The 20,665-nt window shown below is 45.4% G+C and overlaps 1 protein-coding gene across 3 annotated transcripts in view; it reads right to left on the minus strand.

Annotated features, from left to right (window-relative positions):
* Positions 1-339: 339 nt before the first annotated feature.
* LOC110508890 (SPRY domain-containing SOCS box protein 4) overlaps positions 340-20,665 on the minus strand; it is a 121,799-nt gene continuing 101,473 nt past the window's right edge. For all 3 annotated transcript variants that reach the window (XM_021589783.3, XM_021589784.3, XM_090225022.1), the window contains one exon: positions 340-1,641. In XM_021589783.3, coding sequence (XP_021445458.1) covers positions 1,514-1,641 — 128 coding nt within the window. In that variant the 3' untranslated portion in view covers positions 340-1,513. The remainder of the gene's footprint in view (positions 1,642-20,665) is intronic.

Consider the following 20,665-nt stretch of genomic DNA (forward strand, 5'->3'; position numbering starts at 1 on the left):
TTTGGCTAAGGTGTATGCAAACTTCAACTGTAAGTAGATAAAGAGAGAGGTAGGTAGAGAAGAGAGATCTGGGTGCAGATATAAACGGGGGTAAGGAGTTAAGTCAGCTGAGGTCGAGGGTCGATGAGGTTACACAAACTGTCACAGATGGATTTGAGGATGACCTGGTTCCTCTGAGCGTGACTGACAGTGTAAACATACAGAGAAAAAAAACACAGCAAAAAAAAATCTTCCTCCCTGGAAAGGCAAGCACACACACGCACCTTCCCCAGCCTCCCTAAACAAACACACAGCTGGCAGCCCAACCTTGTGCCACAGAGATCACCGTCCCAGAAAACATTTTTCATTCACTTTGCTTTTATTCACATTTCAGATCTGCTAATGACATCACTGTCCATACATTCCACTGTGTGCCCCAGTATGACCCGGGTGTCTCATCCCAGCAGGCAGATATAGATTAAAACCATCAGCGATCATAATAATAAAAGCAGCATCCTGTTAAGAAAAGCCTTAGGGTGACAGAGCTGATCATCATCTCCCATATTGGTGTAGTATATTTACCTGAACGTAACCATCATGATCAATTTTAAAAAGGAACTACCTCATGATAAATAAATAACATCATCATCATATCATCATCGTCATCAAAATTATAATCCACACTCACTATAAAATATAGGGTACAAACTTAGAAGTAACAAAAGTGACTCAAGTTTTTTTGAGAAAAAAAATGATTGCTAGGTGTGTGTGTGGTCATCCATAACCATCCTTGAACCCACCCCCCTCCCCAAATGGCTGCTGTGCCATTGTTCATGTAGTTGTGTACTACAGTTTCCCCTTGCATTACTTGATGTAGATCCAGAAAAACTAGGTTTGCCTAGACTGGCATTGTCCTTTAATGGGTCCTTTAAACACAGCAGGGAAGATATTGTATGGTACCAGTGGACTCCAGGCCCGTTGAACTCAAAATGGACACATTTGAGCCCTGTAGAAATGTCCTGTGTCTGTCTGCTGATTGGACTGACATGGTAGGAGACCTTGAGTATAGTGTACCCAGTAGCAGTGATCTGAGTTCAAAAGCCTCCCGGGATAGTTTGTGTGCTTTCTAGGTGCAGTTCTCACTCCAACCAGCAGGTAGCCTCCTAAAACCACCACTTATTGCCATACTTAAAAGTGACTGTGGACCATACCATTCTGTCAAATAGGGTCTTCATTGGAGGAGAGCTACAGCCATCAATCATTAAAAAAGTCCAAAATGGGTCCAAACCCGATACTCGAGTATCCATCATCCTCCCGTCAAAAATCTGAACTCAAGTGTCCATCCATTAATCGCAGAGCTACAGCTCACAGTGTAAACATTCCGCTTCCGTTGTCTGCCCGCGTTCATTCAACCCCCCTCTCGTTCTTCCATTACACTTAGTTCATCATGGTTTCTGTTCGGATGGTCCCAGTTGGTAGTGTGCGGTACTGGTCTGGTCATTGGTACGGGTCTGGTCAGGCGGTACGGTTCTGGTCATTGGTACTGAAGGTAATTTTTGAGAGACTGTGGTAAGGGCAGGGTCTCTATCTCCTGGAGGCGCTCTCGACCCAACGCGACCCGGGCGGCCCGACGACACAGGTCCATCAGGGGGAGGGGCTCCGCTGTAACCAGGAAGAGAAGAGGAAAGGTTAGTTGGTGGTTTGGTTGGTGTGTGTGTCAAGGGAAGAGGATCTCCGACAGTGAGTGCGTGGTTGGTTTTGTGTTCCATTGCACATGTGGATCAGAACAGTGCATGCATGCGACTGCATCTGTGTTAATGTGTACGTGTTTGAATGCACAAAAGAGAGCGTGCTAGCGTTGTTGTAAATTCCCCTCCTCTCCCACCCACTCCCCAGCTGATGCTCCGCTCTAAATATTTAATATCACCTTTAGTGCCTGCTCCGTTTCACAGCCTGGTAGAGTGACACTATCGTCTCCCATCTGCCTGTACCCGTTTCCCATAAAGACATCATCTACAGTAGAAACAAGTCTCTCTGACCATGTTCAAATGAAATCAAATTGTATTTGTCACATGCGCCGAATACAACAGGTGTATGTATACCTTACAGTGAAATACTTACTTACAAGCCCTTAACCAACAATGCAGTTTTTAAAAAATACCACAAAAAAGAGTAAGAGATAAGAATAACAAATAATTAAAGAGCAGCAGCAAATCACAATAGCGGGGAAATATACAGGGGTACCGGTAGAGAGTCAATGTTAGGGGGCACCGGTTAGTCGAGGTAACTGAGATAAAATGTACATGTAGGCAGAGTTATTAAGGTGACTATGCATAGATAATAACAGAGCGTGAGAGGGGTGCGGGTGCAATAGTCTGGGTAGGCATTTTATTAGGTGTTCAGGAGTCTTATGGCTTGAGGGTAGAAGCTGTTTAGAAGCCTCTTGGACCTAGACTTGGCGCTCTGGTACCGCTTGCCGTGCGGTAGCAGAGAGAACAGTCTGACTAGGGTGGCTGGAGTCTTTGACCATTTTTAAGACCTTCCTCTGACACCGCCTGGTATAGAGGTCCTGGATGGCAGGAAGCTTGGCCCCGGTGACGTACTGGCACTACCCTCTGTAGTGCCTTACGCTCGGAGGCCGAGCAGTTGCCATACCAGGCAGTGATGCAACCCGTCAGGATGCTCTCGATGGTGCAGCTGTAAAACCTTTTGAGGATCTGAGGACCCATGCCAAAAAATGCCAGTCTCCTGAGGGGGAATAGGTTTTGTTGTGCCCTCTTCACGACTGCTTGGACCATGGTTGTTTGTTGGTGATGTAGACGCCAAGGAACTGGATGCTCTCAACCTGCTCCCCTACAGCCCCGTCGATGAGAATGGGGGCGTGCTCAGTACTCCTTTCCTGTAGTCCACAACCATCTCTTTTTCTTGATCACGTTGAGGGAGAGATTGTTGTTCTTATACAACACAGTCAGGTCTCTGACCTCCTCCCTATAGGCTGTCTCATCGTTATCGGTGATCAGGCCTACCACTGTTGTGTCATCAGAAAACTTAATGATGGTGTTGGAGTCGTGCCTGACAATGCAGTCATGAGTAAACAGGGAGTACAGGAGGGGACTGAGCATGCACCCCTGAGGGGCTCCCGTGTTGACGATTTGCATGGAGAATGTGTTGTTACCTACCCTTACCACCTGGGAGCGGCCCGTCAGGAAGTCCAGGATCCAGTTGCAGAGGGAGGTGTTTAGTCCCAGGGTCCTTAGCTTAGTGATGAGCTTTGATGGCACTACGGTGTTGAACACTGGGCTGAGGTCAATCAAATCAAATCAAAATCAAATCAAATCAAATTTATATAGCCCTTCGTACATCAGCTGATATCTCAAAGTGCTGTACAGAAACCCAGCCCAAAACCCCAAACAGCAAGCAATGCAGGTGTAGAAGCACCTGAACAGAATGAACAGCATTCTCACATGTGTTCCTTTTGTCCAGGTGGGAAAGGGCAGTGTGGTGTGCAATATAGATTGCATCATCTGCGGATCTGTTGGTGCGGTATGCAAATTGGAGTGGGTTTAGGGTTTCTAGGATAATGGTGTTGATGTGAGCCATGACCAGCCTTTCAAAGCATTTCATGGCTACAGACGTGAGTGCTATGGGTCGGTAGTCATTTAGGCAGGTAACCTTAGTGTTGTTGGCACAGGGACTATGGTGGTCTGCTTGAAACATGTTGGTATCACAGAAAAAGTCAGTGAAGACACTCGCTAGTTGGTCAGCGCATGCTCGGAGTACACGTCCTGGTAATCAGCCTGGCCCTGCGGCCTTGTGAATGTTGACCTGTTTAAAGGTCTTACTCACATCGGTTGCGTAGTGTGTGATCACACAGTCATCTGGAACAGCTGATGCTCTCATGCATGTTTCAGGTGTTACTTGCCTCGAAGCGAGCATAGAAGTTACTTAGCTCGTCTGGTAGGCTCATGTCACTGGGCAGCTCTCGGTTGTGCATCCCTTCATAGTCTGTAATAGTTTGCAAGCCCTGCCACATCCGACGAGTGTCAGAGCCGGTGTAGTACGATTCGATCTTGGTCCTGTATTGACACTTTACCTGTTTGATGGTTCGTCGGAGGGCATAGAGGAATTTCTTATAAGCTTCCGGGTTAGAGTCCCGCTCCTTGAAAGCAGCAGCTCTACCCTTTAGCTCAGTGTGGATGTTGCCTGTAGTCCATGGCTTCTGGTTCGGATATGTACATACAGTCACTGTGGGGACGACGTCATCAATGCACTTATTGATAAAGCCAGTGACTGATGTGATGTACTCCTCAATGTCATCGGAAGAATCCCGGAACATGTTCCAGTTTGTGATAGCAAGGCAGTCCTGTAGTTTAGCATCTGCTTCATCTGACCACTTTTATAGGCCGAGTCACTGGTGCTTCTTGCTTACATTGTTGCTTGTAAGCAGGAATCAGGAAGATAGAATTATGGTCAGATTTGCCAAATGGAGGGCGAGGAAGAGCTTTGTACGCGTCTCTGTGTATGGAGTAAAGGTGGTCTAGAAATTCCCCCCCTCTGGTTGCACATTTAACATGCTGATAGAAATGAGGTAAAACTGATTTAAGTTTCCCTGCATTAAAGTCGCCGGTCACTAGGAGCGCCGCCTCTGGATGAGCGTTTTCCTGTTTGCTTATGACGGTATACAGCTCATTCAGTGCGGTCTTAGTGCCAGCATCGGTGTGTGGTGGTATGTAGACAGCTACAAAAAATACAAATGAAAACTCTCTAGGTAGATAGAGTATTTCATAATAAGCTGTAGACCACACTATCTCAGGCGAGCAAAACCTCTTGACTTCCTTAGATATCGAGCAACAGCTGTTGTTTACATATATACATAGGCCCCGCCCCGTGTCTTACCAGAGGCTCCCGTTCTATCCTGCCGATAGAGTATATAAACCACCAGCTGTTGTTTACATGTATACATAGGCCCCGCCCCGTGTCTTACCAGAGGCTGCCGTTCTATCCTGCCGATAGAGTGTATAAACCAACAGCTGTTGTTTACATGTATACATAGGCCCCGCCCCGTGTCTTACCAGAGGCTGCCGTTCTATCCTGCCGATAGAGTGTATAATCCAACAGCTGTTGTTTACATGTATACATAGGCCCCGCCCCGTGTCTTACCAGAGGCTGCCGTTCTATCCTGCCGATAGAGTATATAAACCACCAGCTGTTGTTTACATGTATACATAGGCCCCGCCCCGTGTCTTACCAGAGGCTGCCGTTCTATCCTGCCGATAGAGTGTATAAACCACCAGCTGTATGTTCTGAATGTCGTCGTTCAGCCACGACTTGGTGAAACATAAGATATTATAGTTGTTAATGTCCCGTTGGTAGGATATACATGCTTTCAGTTTGTCCCATTTATTTTCCGGCTATTGAACGTTAGCTAGCAAGACGGAAGGCAAAGGCAGATTAGCCACTCGTCGTCTGATCCGCCATTTTAGAACTTTACTGGTGTCCTTTCACTCTTGCCTATCATTATAGGAGAAAAGTTGGGTGGCATCCCAATACTCTTCAATGTCTTTACCAGTCTCCTTTCCTTCTGGAGTCTGGACTACTAGTATGTGAAAATAATGGATGTTATCATACCGGTAGCGTGAAGGAGGAGACAAGGGCAGGTAGCTATTACCTAATGTAAATGTATATCTTATTAGTAGAGTGGAGCCACCTTTGGAGAAACTAATTGCAAATGCCAATCTAAAAAGGACAGAGTTAATTTTCGCAGTTCTGTTTGGCTCGTCTCCTGCAGGTCTTGTTGAAAGGAAGTGTTGCTAGTGAATTATGAGACCCTTTCATATAGGGCTGCCAACTTGGACTGAAATCAAAATCAGGGAGATTGCCGGAGTCGATTAACATTGATCACATTGCATGTATTCATATTAGTCATGCATTAGAAAAAGATCCCAGAATAGCTTTTTTGTTTGTACTCATCCTGCTCTAGTTTAGGCTAATTATTCAAGACTCTATGCCAAACCAGAAGGGATGGTAATGGCTACACTGCTTTTGCTGGGTATTGTATTGGGACAGCAACCTTGTAATCTAACTAACAGAAATGACATGTTTTATTTCACCCTTGTCATGAGCTTGTTAGCTCATACTGCTCTCTGATTCGCCCATTAGCTCATATTCTAAACTTTTGATTGGCTTAATTGCATCACACGGCTGGGTGGATGGGAGGGGCATGTCCTTGCCCACAAAACTCTGTGACCCTCGCCATCACTGAGAGAGAGAGAGACAGAGAGACAGAGAGACAGAGAGACAGAGAGACAGAGAGACAGAGAGACAGAGAGAGAGACAGAGAGAGAGAACTCGTGAGGAGTCTATTGCAGTGATGCCCGCAGTAAGATTACATCCCACTGTTGCAAATATTTCCACAAATATTTATTTATATGTTTTATAGCTATTTTCAAATATAATCTATTTTTGGGCTTGGTTGTGATCAATTTGCAGTGTACTAATTATTATAATTATGTTCAGCCCTCCCTGACAAAAATCATCCCGCAGCTGAATCTAGTTGCCTACCCCTGTACTAAGTAAATGCAACAAATTTCACGTCTGTCTCAGAGTTGACCAAAATGACTAATTCCCAAATTGACTCAAGTCAAGGGAAATGTCAGTTATAACATTGACGTAACCTTTCCTAACATTAGACCTGGATAGCTATGGCGTCATTGGAGGAGACTGACAACACACAGAGCGCCCATCAGAAACAACACACAGTGAGCCCATCACAACATCACACAGTGAACCCATCACAACATCACATAGTGCGCCCATCACAACATCACACAATCACAGTGCGCCCATCACAACATCACACAATCACAGTGTGCCCATCACAACAACCCACCGTGCTCCCATCACAACAACCCACAGTGCTCCCATCACAACAACCCACAGTGCTCCCATCACAACAACCCACAGTGCTCCCATCACAACAACCCACAGTGCTCCTATCACAACAACCCACAGTGCTCCTATCACAACAACCCACAGTGCTCCTATCACAACAACCCACAGTGCTCTTATCACAACAACACACAGAGCGCCCATCACAACAACACACATAGCGCCCATCACAACAACCCACAGTGCTCCTATCACAACATCACACAGAGCGCCCATCACAACAGAGCGCCCATCACAACAACACACAGAGCGCCCATCACAACAGAGCGCCCATCACAACAACACACAGAGCGCCCATCACAACAGAGCGCCCATCACAACAACACACAGAGCGCCCATCACAACAGAGCGCCCATCACAACAACACACAGAGCGCCCATCACAACAGAGCGCCCATCACAACAACACACAGAGCGCCCATCACAACAACACACAGAGCACCCATCACAACAGAGCACCCATCACAACAACACACAGAGTGCCCATCACAACAGAGCACCCATCACAACAACACACAGAGCGCCCATCACAACAGAGCGCCCATCACAACAACACACAGAGCGCCCATCACAACAGAGCGCCCATCACAACAACACACAGAGCGCCCATCACAACAACACACAGAGCACCCATCACAACAGAGCGCCCATCACAACACACAGAGCGCCCATCACAACAGAGCGCCCATCACAACAACACACAGAGCGCCCATCACAACAACACACAGAGCGCCCATCGGAACTCTATTGGAGGGATGCGACACCATTCTTCCACAAGCAATTCCATAATATGGTGTTTTGTTGACGGTGGTGGAAAATGCTGTCTCAGGTGCCGCTCCAGAATCTCCCATAAGTGTTTGATTGGTTTTAAATCTGGTGACTGAGACACACAAACACACCCTTTAACCCCTATGCTCCTTTGAGAACCCTGTTTCAAAGTCACTGAGATCTCTCTTCTTCTAGCCATGGTTGCCAAAATAATGGGCAACTGGGCATTTACATACAGTTGAAGTGTTGAAGTCGGAAGTTTACATACACCTTAGCCAAATACATTTAAACGCAGTTTTTCACAATTCCTGACATTTAGTCCTAGTAACAATTCCCTGTCTTAGGTCAGTTAGGATCACCACTTTATTTTAAGTATGTGAAATGTCAGAATAATAGTATAGAGAATTATTTATTTCATCTTTTATTTATTTCATCACATTCCCAGTGGGTCAGAGGTTTACATGCACTCAATTAGTATTTGGTAGCATTACCTTAAAATTGTTTAACTTGGGTCAAACGCTTCAGGTAGCCTTCCACAAGCTTCCCACAATAAGTTGGGTGAATTTTGGCCCATTCCTCCTCACAGAGCTGGTATAACTGAGTCAAGTTTGTAGGCCTCCTTGCTCGCACACGCTTTTTCAGTTCTGCCCACAAATTTTGTGAAGTCAGGGCTTTGTGATGGCCACTCCAATACCTTGACGGTGATGTCCTTAAGCCATTTTTCCACAACTTTGGTAGTATGCTTGGGGTCATTGTTCATTTGGAAGACCCATTTGCGACCAAGCTTTAACTTCCTGACTGATGTCTTGAGATGTTGCTTCAATATATCCACATAATTTTCCTGCCTCATGATGCTATCTATTTTGTCAAGTGCACCAGTCCCTCGTGCAGCAAAGCACCCCCACAACATGATGCTGCCACCCCCATGCTTCATGGTAGGGATGGTGTTCTTCGGCTTGCAAGCATCCCCCTTTTCCTCCAAACATAACGATGGTCATTATGGCCAAACAGTTCTATTTTTGTTTCATCAGACCAGAGGACATTTCTCCAAAAAGTAAAATCGCTGTCCCCATGTGCAGTTGCAAACCGTAGTCTGGCTTTTTTAATCGAGGTTTTGGAGCAATGGCTTCTTCCTTGCTGAGCGGCCTTTCAGGTTAGGTCGATATAGGACTCGTTTTACTGTGGATATAGATACTTTGTACCTGTTTCCTCCAGAATCTTCACAAGGTCCTTTGCTGTTGTTCTGGGTTTGATTTGCACTTTTCGCACCAAAGTACGTCCATCTCTAGGAGACAGAACGCGTCTCCTTCCTGAGCAGTATGACGGCTGCGTGGTGTTTATTCGTGCGTACTATTGTTTGTACAGATGAGCGTGGTACATTCAGGCATTTGGAAATTGCTCTCAAGGATGAACCAGACTTGTGGAGGTCTACAATTTTTTTTGTGAGGTCTTGCCTGATTTATTTTGATTTTCCCATGATGTTAAGCAAAGAGGCAATGAGTTTGAAGGTAGGCCTTGAAATACATCCACAGGTACACTTCCAAGTGTCTCAAATGATGTAAATTAGCCTATTAGAAGCTTCTAAAGCTATGACATCATGTTCTGGAATTTTCCAAGCTGTTTAAACTTCTGACCCACTGGAATTGTGAGACAGTGAAATAATCTGTCTGTAAACAATTTTGGGAAAAATTACTTGTGTCATGCACACAGTAAATATCCTAACCGACTTACCAAAACTATAGTTTGTTAACAAGAAATTTGTGGAGTGGTTGAAAACTGAGTTTTAATGACTCCAACCTAAGTGTATGTAAACTTCTGACTTCAACTGTACATGACCCTAAGCATGATGATGTTAACTGCTTAACTCAGGAACCACACCTGTGTGGAAGCACCTGCTTTCAATATACCTTGTATCCCTGATTTACTCAAGTGTTTCTTTGATTTTGTCAGTTAACTATCAAATAATAGAAAGCAAATGCATGACATTATAGTGGGCGAGACTAGATGGGTTCAACCAACATGAATATTCTAGTGATTAGAGGATACACGATATCAATTACAATGGGTGAGTAAAGCACCACATTACACACGGTCGCACACACACCAAGGTTATTATAGTTGACCAAAACTGAAACTAAATTAAAAACTCAAATTGGTGAAAAACTATTTAGTAAGATAAACTTTGGAAAAGCAAAAATTAGGGAATGGGGTTACCTAGTCAACTGTACAACTGAATGCATTCAACTGAAATGTGTCCACATTCCACATTTAACCCAACCCCTCTGAATCAGAGAGGTGCAGGGGGCTGTGTTAATCGACATCTGCGCCCGGAGAACAGTGCCTTGCTCAGGGTCAGAACAACTGATTTTTAACTTGTCAGCTTGGGGATTTGAGCCAGTGGCCCAACACTTCTACCCGCCAGGCTACCTGCCGCTGTACTAAAACTGCTATCTTTAACAGCAAAACTAACAACAACAAAATAAAAACCATCATAAATGTTGTTTAGTTTAACTTTTTTTCCCATTGTAAACTTTGGGCAAAAATCTAATGGGGTTTTCAAGGTTTTTTTTCTAATGGGGTTTTCGAGCTTCTGAATCTGGAGGTGTTTCATATAGGCCTAGCTTGTGCATCACTATAACTAGCTATCAGTTGCCAAAAGGGAAGAAATCTAAGGGCGAGCGTGGAGCATGATCGTGACCCAAAGGCGTGAACAATGACGACATCAAACCCAACATCAGCAGTGGTTGGTCGCAAATGGCAAAGCCCCATATGGGATTCTTTTAAGTACATCGCTGAAGAGGACAAAAGCAATTGTCAGAAGATGCGTGGAACAGAGATAAATACCAAAAACCAAAAACACAACCAACCTCAAAGTTCATCTAACAGCACCTACAAAGAATGTCAGGATGAAGACAAGCTGACTTGCCACTTTCTGTCCCAAACACCAAACACTAAAACTAAATTATAGAAAAACTAAATAGAAATGTAATACGTAAAGTAATAAAAACTATAATAACACGCACACCACAGGGAGTGTGAACATGAGAACCAGCTCTGTACACTGTGTCAGGTTACTACTGGACTTAACCAGAATCGCAAAAAAACAAGGCCCTCATTATCTAGATTTAGACAACAGAATAACGACAGGTGCTAAAATGGCTTTGCTGCTACCCCCAGGTACTGAGTGTTGTGTGTGTACACGTGTTACTATACTTGTGAGTACCTCACAACAATAGTAAACCAACAAAAATTCAGAGAAGTGAGGACATTTTGCCATTCTTCTCTATTTTAGGTTTAGGGGTTAGGTTTAGGTGCAGAATTAGGGTTAGGATTAGGTTTAGGGATTAGGTTAAGGAGTTAAGGTTAGAGTTAAGGTTAGGTTGTTGGTCCGCAAAAAGTCATCAAGTATAGTAAGACATAGCTGTGTGTGTGTGTGTGTGTGTGTGTGTGAGAGAGTCTCTTGGAGAGAATTAAAGTGAGAGCAGAAAGTTGAATGTGCTTGTGAAAGCACACCAGCAGCCTTACTCAGCTAAGACAAAAAGATAGACAAAGAAACGTTTGACTCGACACTCATTGAAGGCCTTTTTTAAGGAACACTGAGGTACTTTCTAAAACCTGCCTACTAAGTCTATACAGTATACCACTAGTCAAAAACACTGGCCGTGAAAATATAGTGTGTGCAGGCTTTTGCTCAAGAACAGCACTTACACTCCAGATTCAGCTGAAAAAGGTGTTGATGATTAGAATAAGGAGTTTGAATGGTGTATTGGAACAAAGTTTCTCGATGTTGTCCTCAGGGTAGCACTGTAGAGAGCAATCAGTTTTCAAATGGTACAGTAGACCTACCATTTGTCAAGACCCTAGCCAATGGAGGCTACTCTGTCGTGCTAGCTCTGAGGGTATAAAGACTGGTATTTTCCTATATCTTCCAAACCTTAAAAGCATTTCAGACGCACTGCAACAGTGTGGGCAAGACTATGCCTTTACACTTGTTAACAATGAATTTCTATTTTCGTTAGAGGATCTGAATAGTTCTCCATGTCCTTGGTTTGGCACTTTGCTCTTATTGTCTTTCAGCTGGAATTTCTTCTGAAAATTGAAAAAAATTGGACCAGTGTGAAAATCAGGAGCTATACATCCTAAAATGTTCCATATGGTTCCTTTGCAAATCAGACCCCTTAGATTTCTTCACATTTTATTGTGTTACAAAGTGGGAAAGAAATGGATTTGGATGTGACTTTTTTGTCAACAATCTATACAAAATATTCTCATGTCAAAGTAGACAAAAATATTGATAAATAAAACACTCATAACTAAAATATAGTCGCTGCATAAGTATTCTGCCTCTTTTGTTTAGGCAAGCCTAAATTAGATCAGGAGTAAATTTGGCTTGACATATCACATCAGTTCCATGGACTCACTCTGTGTAAATAATAGGGCATGACGTGATGGTTTAATGACTCTGTCCCCCAAACATACAACATCTGTAAGGTGTTTCTTACATGTATTGACTCAGATAGCTGAATACTATATTGTAGTTATATATACTACCTTAAGCGCCTATTGACGGTAGTAAGGCCTATCTTCTAGCTGGGAGTCTTGCTCTAAACGGCAACACACCAAATAATATATCATTTTTCTTCCAATTTGACATAGGATTATTGTGTGTAGATCACAAACAAATTACATCAATAATAATCCCACTTTGTAACACAATAACAGTTGGATATATCCAAGGGGTATGAATACCATTGCAAGGCACTGTTTATCCTTATCACGTACACAAGGCTTGGTGTCAGGGGTGGTCGGTGCTCCCCTTCCTCCTCTGAGGGGCCTCCATTGCTTGGTGTGTGGTTTAAGCCCTGGTCTTACCTGAAGCGAGGAGGCTTAGCGAAGGACAGATTAACATGCTACAATGTCACTGTACCCTAGAACTTGGTTGACAGTCTGCTTCCTTGTCTTATTAAGACAGCAGTGCACAACTCTTCCATGGGCCACAGTCCTGCTGGTTTCATTTCTTCCTGGAACGTATATGACTGTTATTGTTTGGCTAGAGCGTCTACCGACTTGGTCACTCAGGTATAACAGAAAAGGATGAAAACTAGCAGACACTGCGGCCCTTGAGGACCATCCGGAGCCGTGGACCACCATTCCACAGTCAACAATGGAGCATTGTGAAAGGAAAAGTATTCAGCCAGTTATTGAGGCTAATTGTTCTCCAGAGTAAAGTCTTCCAAACTTCCAAATACTCCGGGCAGACTGTTCAGAGAGAGTGCAGACCTTTAGACAGTAGACTTCACTCCATCTGTTTGAGGGATGCACTCGTTCCTGCGTCTGACAGACTTCATCTATGACATCCACTGTCTGGCCCATTAGCTGGGGGAAAAAAATATAATTTGTTCTTCTGCAGTTCTTCTGCAAAATAACTATTTGAGGGAGGGGGAAGGATTGGATTGTTCGGCTTCATCATTATAATTATTGCTTGAGCAATTTCTGGAGCCTGATTGACAAACCGAGGGACTGAACATATCAAAGTGGTCCCTTTCGGAGTGAATCCAATTAATTTGAGCTCTTTAGTGCTCTGTAACCTGGAGACTTTTCTAAAGCAGCAACCGTCTCGGGAGCTTAGGGAAGACGGAGTCACCAGTAGAACTAAGAACTCTCCTTGGTGGAGCACTGCATGGTTCTAGAACGCTCCTTGGTGGAGCACTGGATGGTTCTAGAACGCTCCTTGGTGGAGCACTGGATGGTTCTAGAACACTCCTTGGTGGAGCACTGGATGGTTCTAGAACGCTCCTTGGTGGAGCACTGGATGGTTCTAGAACGCTCCTTGGTGGAGCACTGGATGGTTCTAGAAGGCTCCTTGGTGGAGCACTGGATGGTTCTAGAAGGCTCCTTGGTGGAGCACTGGATGGTTCTAGAACTCTCCTTGGTGTAGCACTGGATGGTTCTAGAACGCTCCTTGGTGTAGCACTGCATGGTTCTAGAACGCTCCTTGGTGGAGCACTGGATGGTTCTAGAACGCTCCTTGGTGGAGCACTGGATGGTTCTAGAACACTCCTTGGTGGACTATTGGATGGTTCTAGAACGCTCCTTGGTGGAGCACTGGATGGTTCTAGAACGCTCCTTGGTGGAGCACTGGATGGTTCTAGAACACTCCTTGGTGGACTATTGGATGGTTCTAGAACGCTCCTTGGTGGAGCACTGGATGGTTCTAGAACGCTCCTTGGTGGAGCACTGGATGGTTCTAGAACGCTCCTTGGTGGAGCACTGGATAGTTCTAGAACTCTCCTTGGTGTAGCACTGGATGGTTCTAGAACTCTCCTTGGTGGAGCACTGGATTATTCTAGAACTCTCCTTGGTGTAGCACTGGATGGTTCTAGAACGCTCCTTGGTGGAGCACTGGATAGTTTTAGAACGCTCCTTGGTGGAGCACTGGATGGTTCTAGAACTCTCCTTGGTGTAGCACTGGATGGTTCTAGAACTCTCCTTGGTGTAGCACTGGATGGTTCTAGAACTCTCCTTGGTGTAGCACTGGATGGTTCTAGAACTCTCCTTGGTGGAGCACTGGATGGTTCTAGAACTCTCCTTGGTGTAGCACTGGATGGTTCTAGAACTCTCCTTGGTGTAGCACTGGATGGTTCTAGAACTCTCCTTGGTGGAGCACTGGATGGTTCTAGAACTCTCCTTGGTGTAGCACTGGATGGTTCTAGAACTCTTCTTGGTGGAGCACTGCATGGTTCTAGAACTCTTCTTGGTGGAGCACTGCATGGTTCTAGAACGCTCCTTGGTGGAGCACTGGGTAGTTCTAGAATGCTCCTTGGTGGAGCACTGGATGATTCTAGAACGCTCCTTGGTGGAGCCCTGGATGGTTCTAGAACACTCCTTGGTGGAGCACTGGATGGTTCTAGAACGCTCCTTGGTGGAGCACTGGATGTTATAGAATGAGAGAGAAGGTTCCAGAAAAAAACTTTTAAAAAACTTAAAAAAGGCAGATACTCTAAACTAAGAATTTGAGATCAAATCAATCAAAGTGATGAAGTCCTGAGTGATTATTAGTGTAGCTAGTCTTTGATTAATGAAAGGATGGATCATAGAATTCATCAAAAGGACAAACTCATCAGACAACTTAAGATCGAATTAAGGGGTGGGAGAACTGCACAAGTGCTGGGCGGATTCAAAGTTGTAGAAATTAGCTTTCTTTCTGTGCCCCCAAATGTTTGGATATACACTGAGTGTACAAAACAATAGGAACACCTTCCTAATATTGAGCTGTACACCGCACCCTACACACACAGGGATGCTGGCCCATGTTGACTCCAACGCGTCCCACAGTTGTGTCAAGTTGGCTGGACGTCCTTTGGGTGGTGGACCATTCTTCATGCACAAAAAACCCAGCAGCGTTGCAGCTCTTGACACTCTCAAACCGGTGCGCCTGGCACCTACTACCATACCCCATTCAAAGGCCCTTAAATATTTTTTCTAGCACATTGACCCTCTGATTGGCACACAAATAATCCATCTCAATTGTCTCAAGGTTTAAAAATCCTTCTTTAACCTGTCTCCTCCCCTTAATCTACACTGGTTAAAGTGGATTTAAGAAGTGACATCAATAAGGGATCATAGCTTTCACCTGGATTCACCTGGTCAGTCTGTCATAGAAAGAGCAGGTGTTCCTAATGTTTTGTTTAACCAATTTTTCTGTTATTTTTTATTTTTTTCGGGGCCCAATGCGCAGTTTCTCTAGAGATAAATCAGGACAAGTCTGAACTGTACAATGTAGTAGGGGGGTTGTAGTTTCCAACAGGCCAATATTCTACAAACAATACATGACCAAAAGTATGTGGATACCTGCTTTTCGAACATATCATTCCAAAATCATGGGCATTAATATGGAGTTGGTCCCCCCTTTGCTACTATAACAGCCTCCACTCTTCTGAGAAGGCTTTCCACTAGATGTTGGAACATTGCTGCAGGAACTTGCTTCCATTCAGCTACAAGAACATTTGTGAGGGCGGGAACTGATGTTGGGCGATTAGGCCCGCATCCCAATGGTGTTTGATGGGGTTGAGGTCAGGGCTCTATGCAGGCCAGTCAAGTTCTTCCACACATATTTTGACAAGCCATTTCTGTATGGACATCGCTTTGTGCATGTGGGCATTGTATTGCTGCAACAGGAAAGGGCTTTCTCCAAACTGTTGCCACAAGGTTGGAAGCACAGAATCGTCTAGAATGTAATTGTATGCTGTAGCATTAAGATTTCCCTTCACTGGAACTAAGGGGCCTAGTCCGAACCATTAAAAACAACCCCAGACCAGTATTCCTCCTCCACCAAACTTTACAGTTGGCACTATGCAAACAGGCAGAGAACACGTTTCCACTGCTCCAGATTCCAATAACAGCAAGCTTTACACCACTCCAGCCGACGCTTGGCATTGCTCATGGTGATCTTAGGCTTATGTGCGGTTGCTCGGCCATGGAAACCCATTTCATGAAGCTCCAGAGATGCTTCCAGAGGCAGTTTGGAACTCAGTAGTGAGTGTTGCAACTGAGGACAGATGATTTTTACAAGTGCAGCACTTGGTGGTCCTGTTCTGTGAGCTTGTGTGGCCTACCACTTCGCGGTTGAGCCGTTGTTGCTCCTAGACACTTCCACCTCACCATAACAGCACAGAAACAGAAATTTGACGAACTGACTTATTGGAAAGGTGGCATCCTATGACGGTGCCACGTTAAAAGTCACTGAGCTCTTCAGTAGGGCCATTCTACTGTCAATATTTGTCTATGGAGATTGCATGGCTGTGTGCTCGAGTTAACACACCTGTCAGCAGGGGGTGTGGCTGAAATAGCCGAATCCACAAATTTGAAGGGGGGGGGTCCATAAACTTTTGTATATATAGAGTTGTTTAGCGCAGAAAATGTGGTAATTAACTACAACGACCATAATTAATTGTGCGCCTACTGTCCGGCCTGGAAACTGAGAGAATAAATTGGGATAGAGAAGGATGGAGAAGGATCGAGAGGAATGGAACTACTAAAATAGTAATTTTGTCAGACAGTATAGGCAGCAGGTCTACAGAGATGGGAGGTTTTCCACTGTGTGTATCGGGTGTGTTGAACGGGGTGTGTTGAACAAACTGGCACAAAGACAGATAGCAGCAGTCTGGTAGCAGCAGTTGTGATGTGTGTGTAGCGTGTGTGTGTGTGAGAGAGTGCATGTGTGTTAAGATGTGGAGAGTGCAGGAGGTCAGTCCAGTTTAAGTGCTCAGCAGTCTGATAGCTTGTAGATAGGCTCAGAGACAGTAACGGAGTGAACAGCTCGTGGCTGGTGTGTGTGGGGGGTCCTTTACGATGCTGCGGGACTTAGGAAGGAGAGGCGCTGTTAACAAGAGTGAAGTCCTCTTCGTCTCTTCCTCCTTCCCAAGGTCACAGAATCGCCTCACAGTCTGCTAGTACTGCACCGATGGCAGTCACGGTGGTTTTTCTACATACACAGTACTGTGAAGAGGCACACACATGTTCTCCCCTGAGGCTACCATTAGTGATTAGCGTGGAAAAGCACCCAAGCGTCACATTATTCCAAAGCATCCAACAGCATCCAATTCCATGCCTTTTGCATTCAATGCACATACAGTAAACACAGCTATCATGACCTACAGAGTCCTGCAGCTACAGAATGATAATACCAAATAGGCCGCATCGGGGTGTTCAATGATTACTTTTTGACATTGCAATGAATGGGGCGGCAGGTAGCCTGGCGGTTAGAGCGTTAGGCCAGTAACTGATGGGTCGCTGGTTTGAATACCCGAGCTGACAAGGTGAAAAATCTGACGATATGCCCTTGAGCAAGGCACTTAACCCCAATTTGTCCCAGGGGCACCGTACTACTACGGCTGACCCTGTAAAACAACACATTTCCTATACCAGTGTATGTGACAATATACAAATGATAATGGAGTTGATCGTCCTCCTCTGGGTCTAATTTAGCTGGGTCACCTTGGAGGCAGTTGGTTATGGATTTAATGTCTCCGGAATGATTTATGAGAAGACATGTCTACAAACACACAGACATATAGACACTTGCTGATAAACACACACAAGTGCAAATAAAACTGTAAACAGGCACACACACTGCCACCCATTACCACAAGACCAAATGACTTGCTGAGTTAATATTTGACCAGCTTCCCAGTTCGGCCATTGGGATATTTACAGAGGCAAGCCGAGGCGGCTTTGAGGCGCTCTTCAAGGACAAATGAGAACTGATCCCCAGTATGGACAGAAAGTCTCTCCTCATCCCCAGTATGGACAGAAAGTCTCTCCTCATCCCCAGTATGGACAGAAAGTCTCTCCTCATCCCCAGTATGGACAGAAAGTCTCTCCTCATCCCCAGTATGGACAGAAAGTCTCTTCTCATCCCCAGTATGGACAGAAAGTCTCTTCTCATCCCCAGTATGGACAGAAAGTCTCTCCTCATCCCCAGTATGGACAGAAAGTCTCTCCTCATCCCCAGTTTGGACAGAAAGTCTCTCCTCATCCCCAGTTTGGACAGAAAGTCTCTCCTCATCCCCAGTATAGACAGAAAGTCTCTCCTCATCCCCAGTATGGACAGAAAGTCTCTCCTCATCCCCAGTATAGACAGAAAGTCTCTCCTCATCCCCAGTATGGACAGAAAGTCTCTCCTCATCCCCAGTATGGACAGAAAATCTCTTCTCATCCCCAGTATAGACAGAAAGTCTCTCCTCATCCCCAGTATAGACAGAAAGTCTCTCCTCATCCCCAGTATAGACAGAAAGTCTCTTCTCATCCCCAGTATGGACAGAAAGTCTCTCCTCATCCCCAGTATGGACAGAAAGTCTCTCCTCATCCCCAGTATGGACAGAAAGTCTCTCCTCATCCCCAGTATAGACAGAAAGTCTCTCCTCATCCCCAGTATGGACAGAAAGTCTCTCCTCATCCCCAGTATAGACAGAAAGTCTCTCCTCATCCCCAGTATAGACAGAAAATATTTTCTCATCCCCAGTTTAGATAGAAAGTCTCTATTCTGATCCCTGTACATCACAGTGGTAGATACTAGTTACAGTATAGGTGAGAGAGGAATGGCTGGGGCTGATTACAGATTCATCAGGACTCATGCGGCAGGGTAGCCTAGTGGTTAGAGCATTGGACTAGTAACTGAAAGGTTGCAAGTTCAAATCCCAGAGCTGACAAGGTAAAAATCTGTCGTTCTGCCCCTGGACAGGCAGTTAACCCACTGTTCCTAGGCCGTCATTGAAAATAAGAGTTTGTTCTTAACTGTAGTAGTAAAAAACTAGTAAAATAAAGGTAAAAAAAACAGGACTTTCCATTGGCCAGGAATACAGTAGCAATCACATGCTCATTTGCTGGCTAACATTTCCTGCAGATCCTGAGGGAAATTCACATACAGTAGCGTTATGCAAACAATTATAGAATTTTCTGGGAAAACTTGCATAGACATACAAGCATAGTTTAAAGAGTGCTGGAGTCCTTCCGCAGCATGGTAAACAGTGCTGGAGTCCTTCCGCAGCATGGTAAACAGTGCTGGAGTCCTTCCGCAGCATGGTAAACAGTGCTGGAGTCCTTCCGCAGCATGGTAAACAGTGATTGAGTCCTTCCGCAGCATGGTAAACAGTGCTGGAGTCCTTCCGCAGCATGGTAAACAGTGCTGGAGTCCTTCCGCAGCATGGTAAACAGTGCTGGAGTCCTTCCGCAGCATGGTAAACAGTGCTGGAGTCCTTCCGCAGCATGGTAAACAGTGCTGGAGTCCTTCCGCAGCATGGTAAACAGTGCTGGAGTCCTTCCGCAGCATGGTAAACAGTGCTGGAGTCCTTCCGCAGCATGGTAAACAGTGCTGGAGTCCTTCCGCAGCATGGTAAACAGTGCTGGAGTCCTTCCGCAGCATGGTAAACAGTGCTGGAGTCCTTCCGCAGCATGGTAAACAGTGCTGGAGTCCTTCCGCAGCATGGTAAACAGTGCTGGAGTCCTTCCGCAGCATGGTAAACAGTGCTGGAGTCCTTCCGCAGCATGGTAAACAGTGCTGGAGTCCTTCCGCAGCATGGTAAACAGTGCTGGAGTCCTTCCGCATCATGGTAAACAGTGATTGAGTCCTTCCGCAGCATGGTAAACAGTGCTGGAGTCCTTCCGCAGCATGGTAAACAGTGCTGGAGTCCTTCCGCAGCATGGTAAACAGTGATTGAGTCCTTCCGCAGCATGGTAAACAGTGATTGAGTCCTTCCGCAGCATGGTAAACAGTGCTGGAGTCCTTCCGCAGCATGGTAAACAGTGCTGGAGTCCTTCCGCAGCATGGTAAACAGTGCTGGAGTCCTTCCGCAGCATGGTAAACAGTGCTGGAGTCCTTCCGCAGCATGGTAAACAGTGCTGGAGTCCTTCCGCAGCATGGTAAACAGTGCTGGAGTCCTTCCGCAGCATGGTAAACAGTGCTGGAGTCCTTCCGCAGCATGGTAAACAGTGCTGGAGTCCTTCCGCAGCATGGTAAACAGTGCTGGAGTCCTTCCGCAGCATGGTAAACAGTGCTGGAGTCCTTCCGCAGCATGGTAAACAGTGCTGGAGTCCTTCCGCATCATGGTAAACAGTGATTGAGTCCTTCCACAGCATGGTAAACAGTGCTGGAGTCCTTCCGCAGCATGGTAAACAGTGCTGGAGTCCTTCCGCAGCATGGTAAACAGTGATTGAGTCCTTCCACAGCATGGTAAACAGTGATTGAGTCCTTCCGCAGCATGGTAAACAGTGATTAAGTCCTTCCGCAGCATGGTAAACAGTGATTGAGTCCTTCCGCAGCATGGTAAACAGTGATTGAGTCCTTCCGCAGCATGGTAAACAGCTCTGTCACACCGACAGAGAGCTGGAGAGAGGCTGGCACACTTGGGGATGCTGTGTCACAGTGGCCTCACTGGAAATGGATGTGTCTCGTGTGGAAGTATCCATCAACC

Source organism: Oncorhynchus mykiss, chromosome 28 (assembly GCF_057628025.1).
Source record: "Oncorhynchus mykiss isolate SJ-2025 chromosome 28, ASM5762802v1, whole genome shotgun sequence".
Lineage (NCBI taxonomy): Eukaryota > Metazoa > Chordata > Actinopteri > Salmoniformes > Salmonidae > Oncorhynchus > Oncorhynchus mykiss.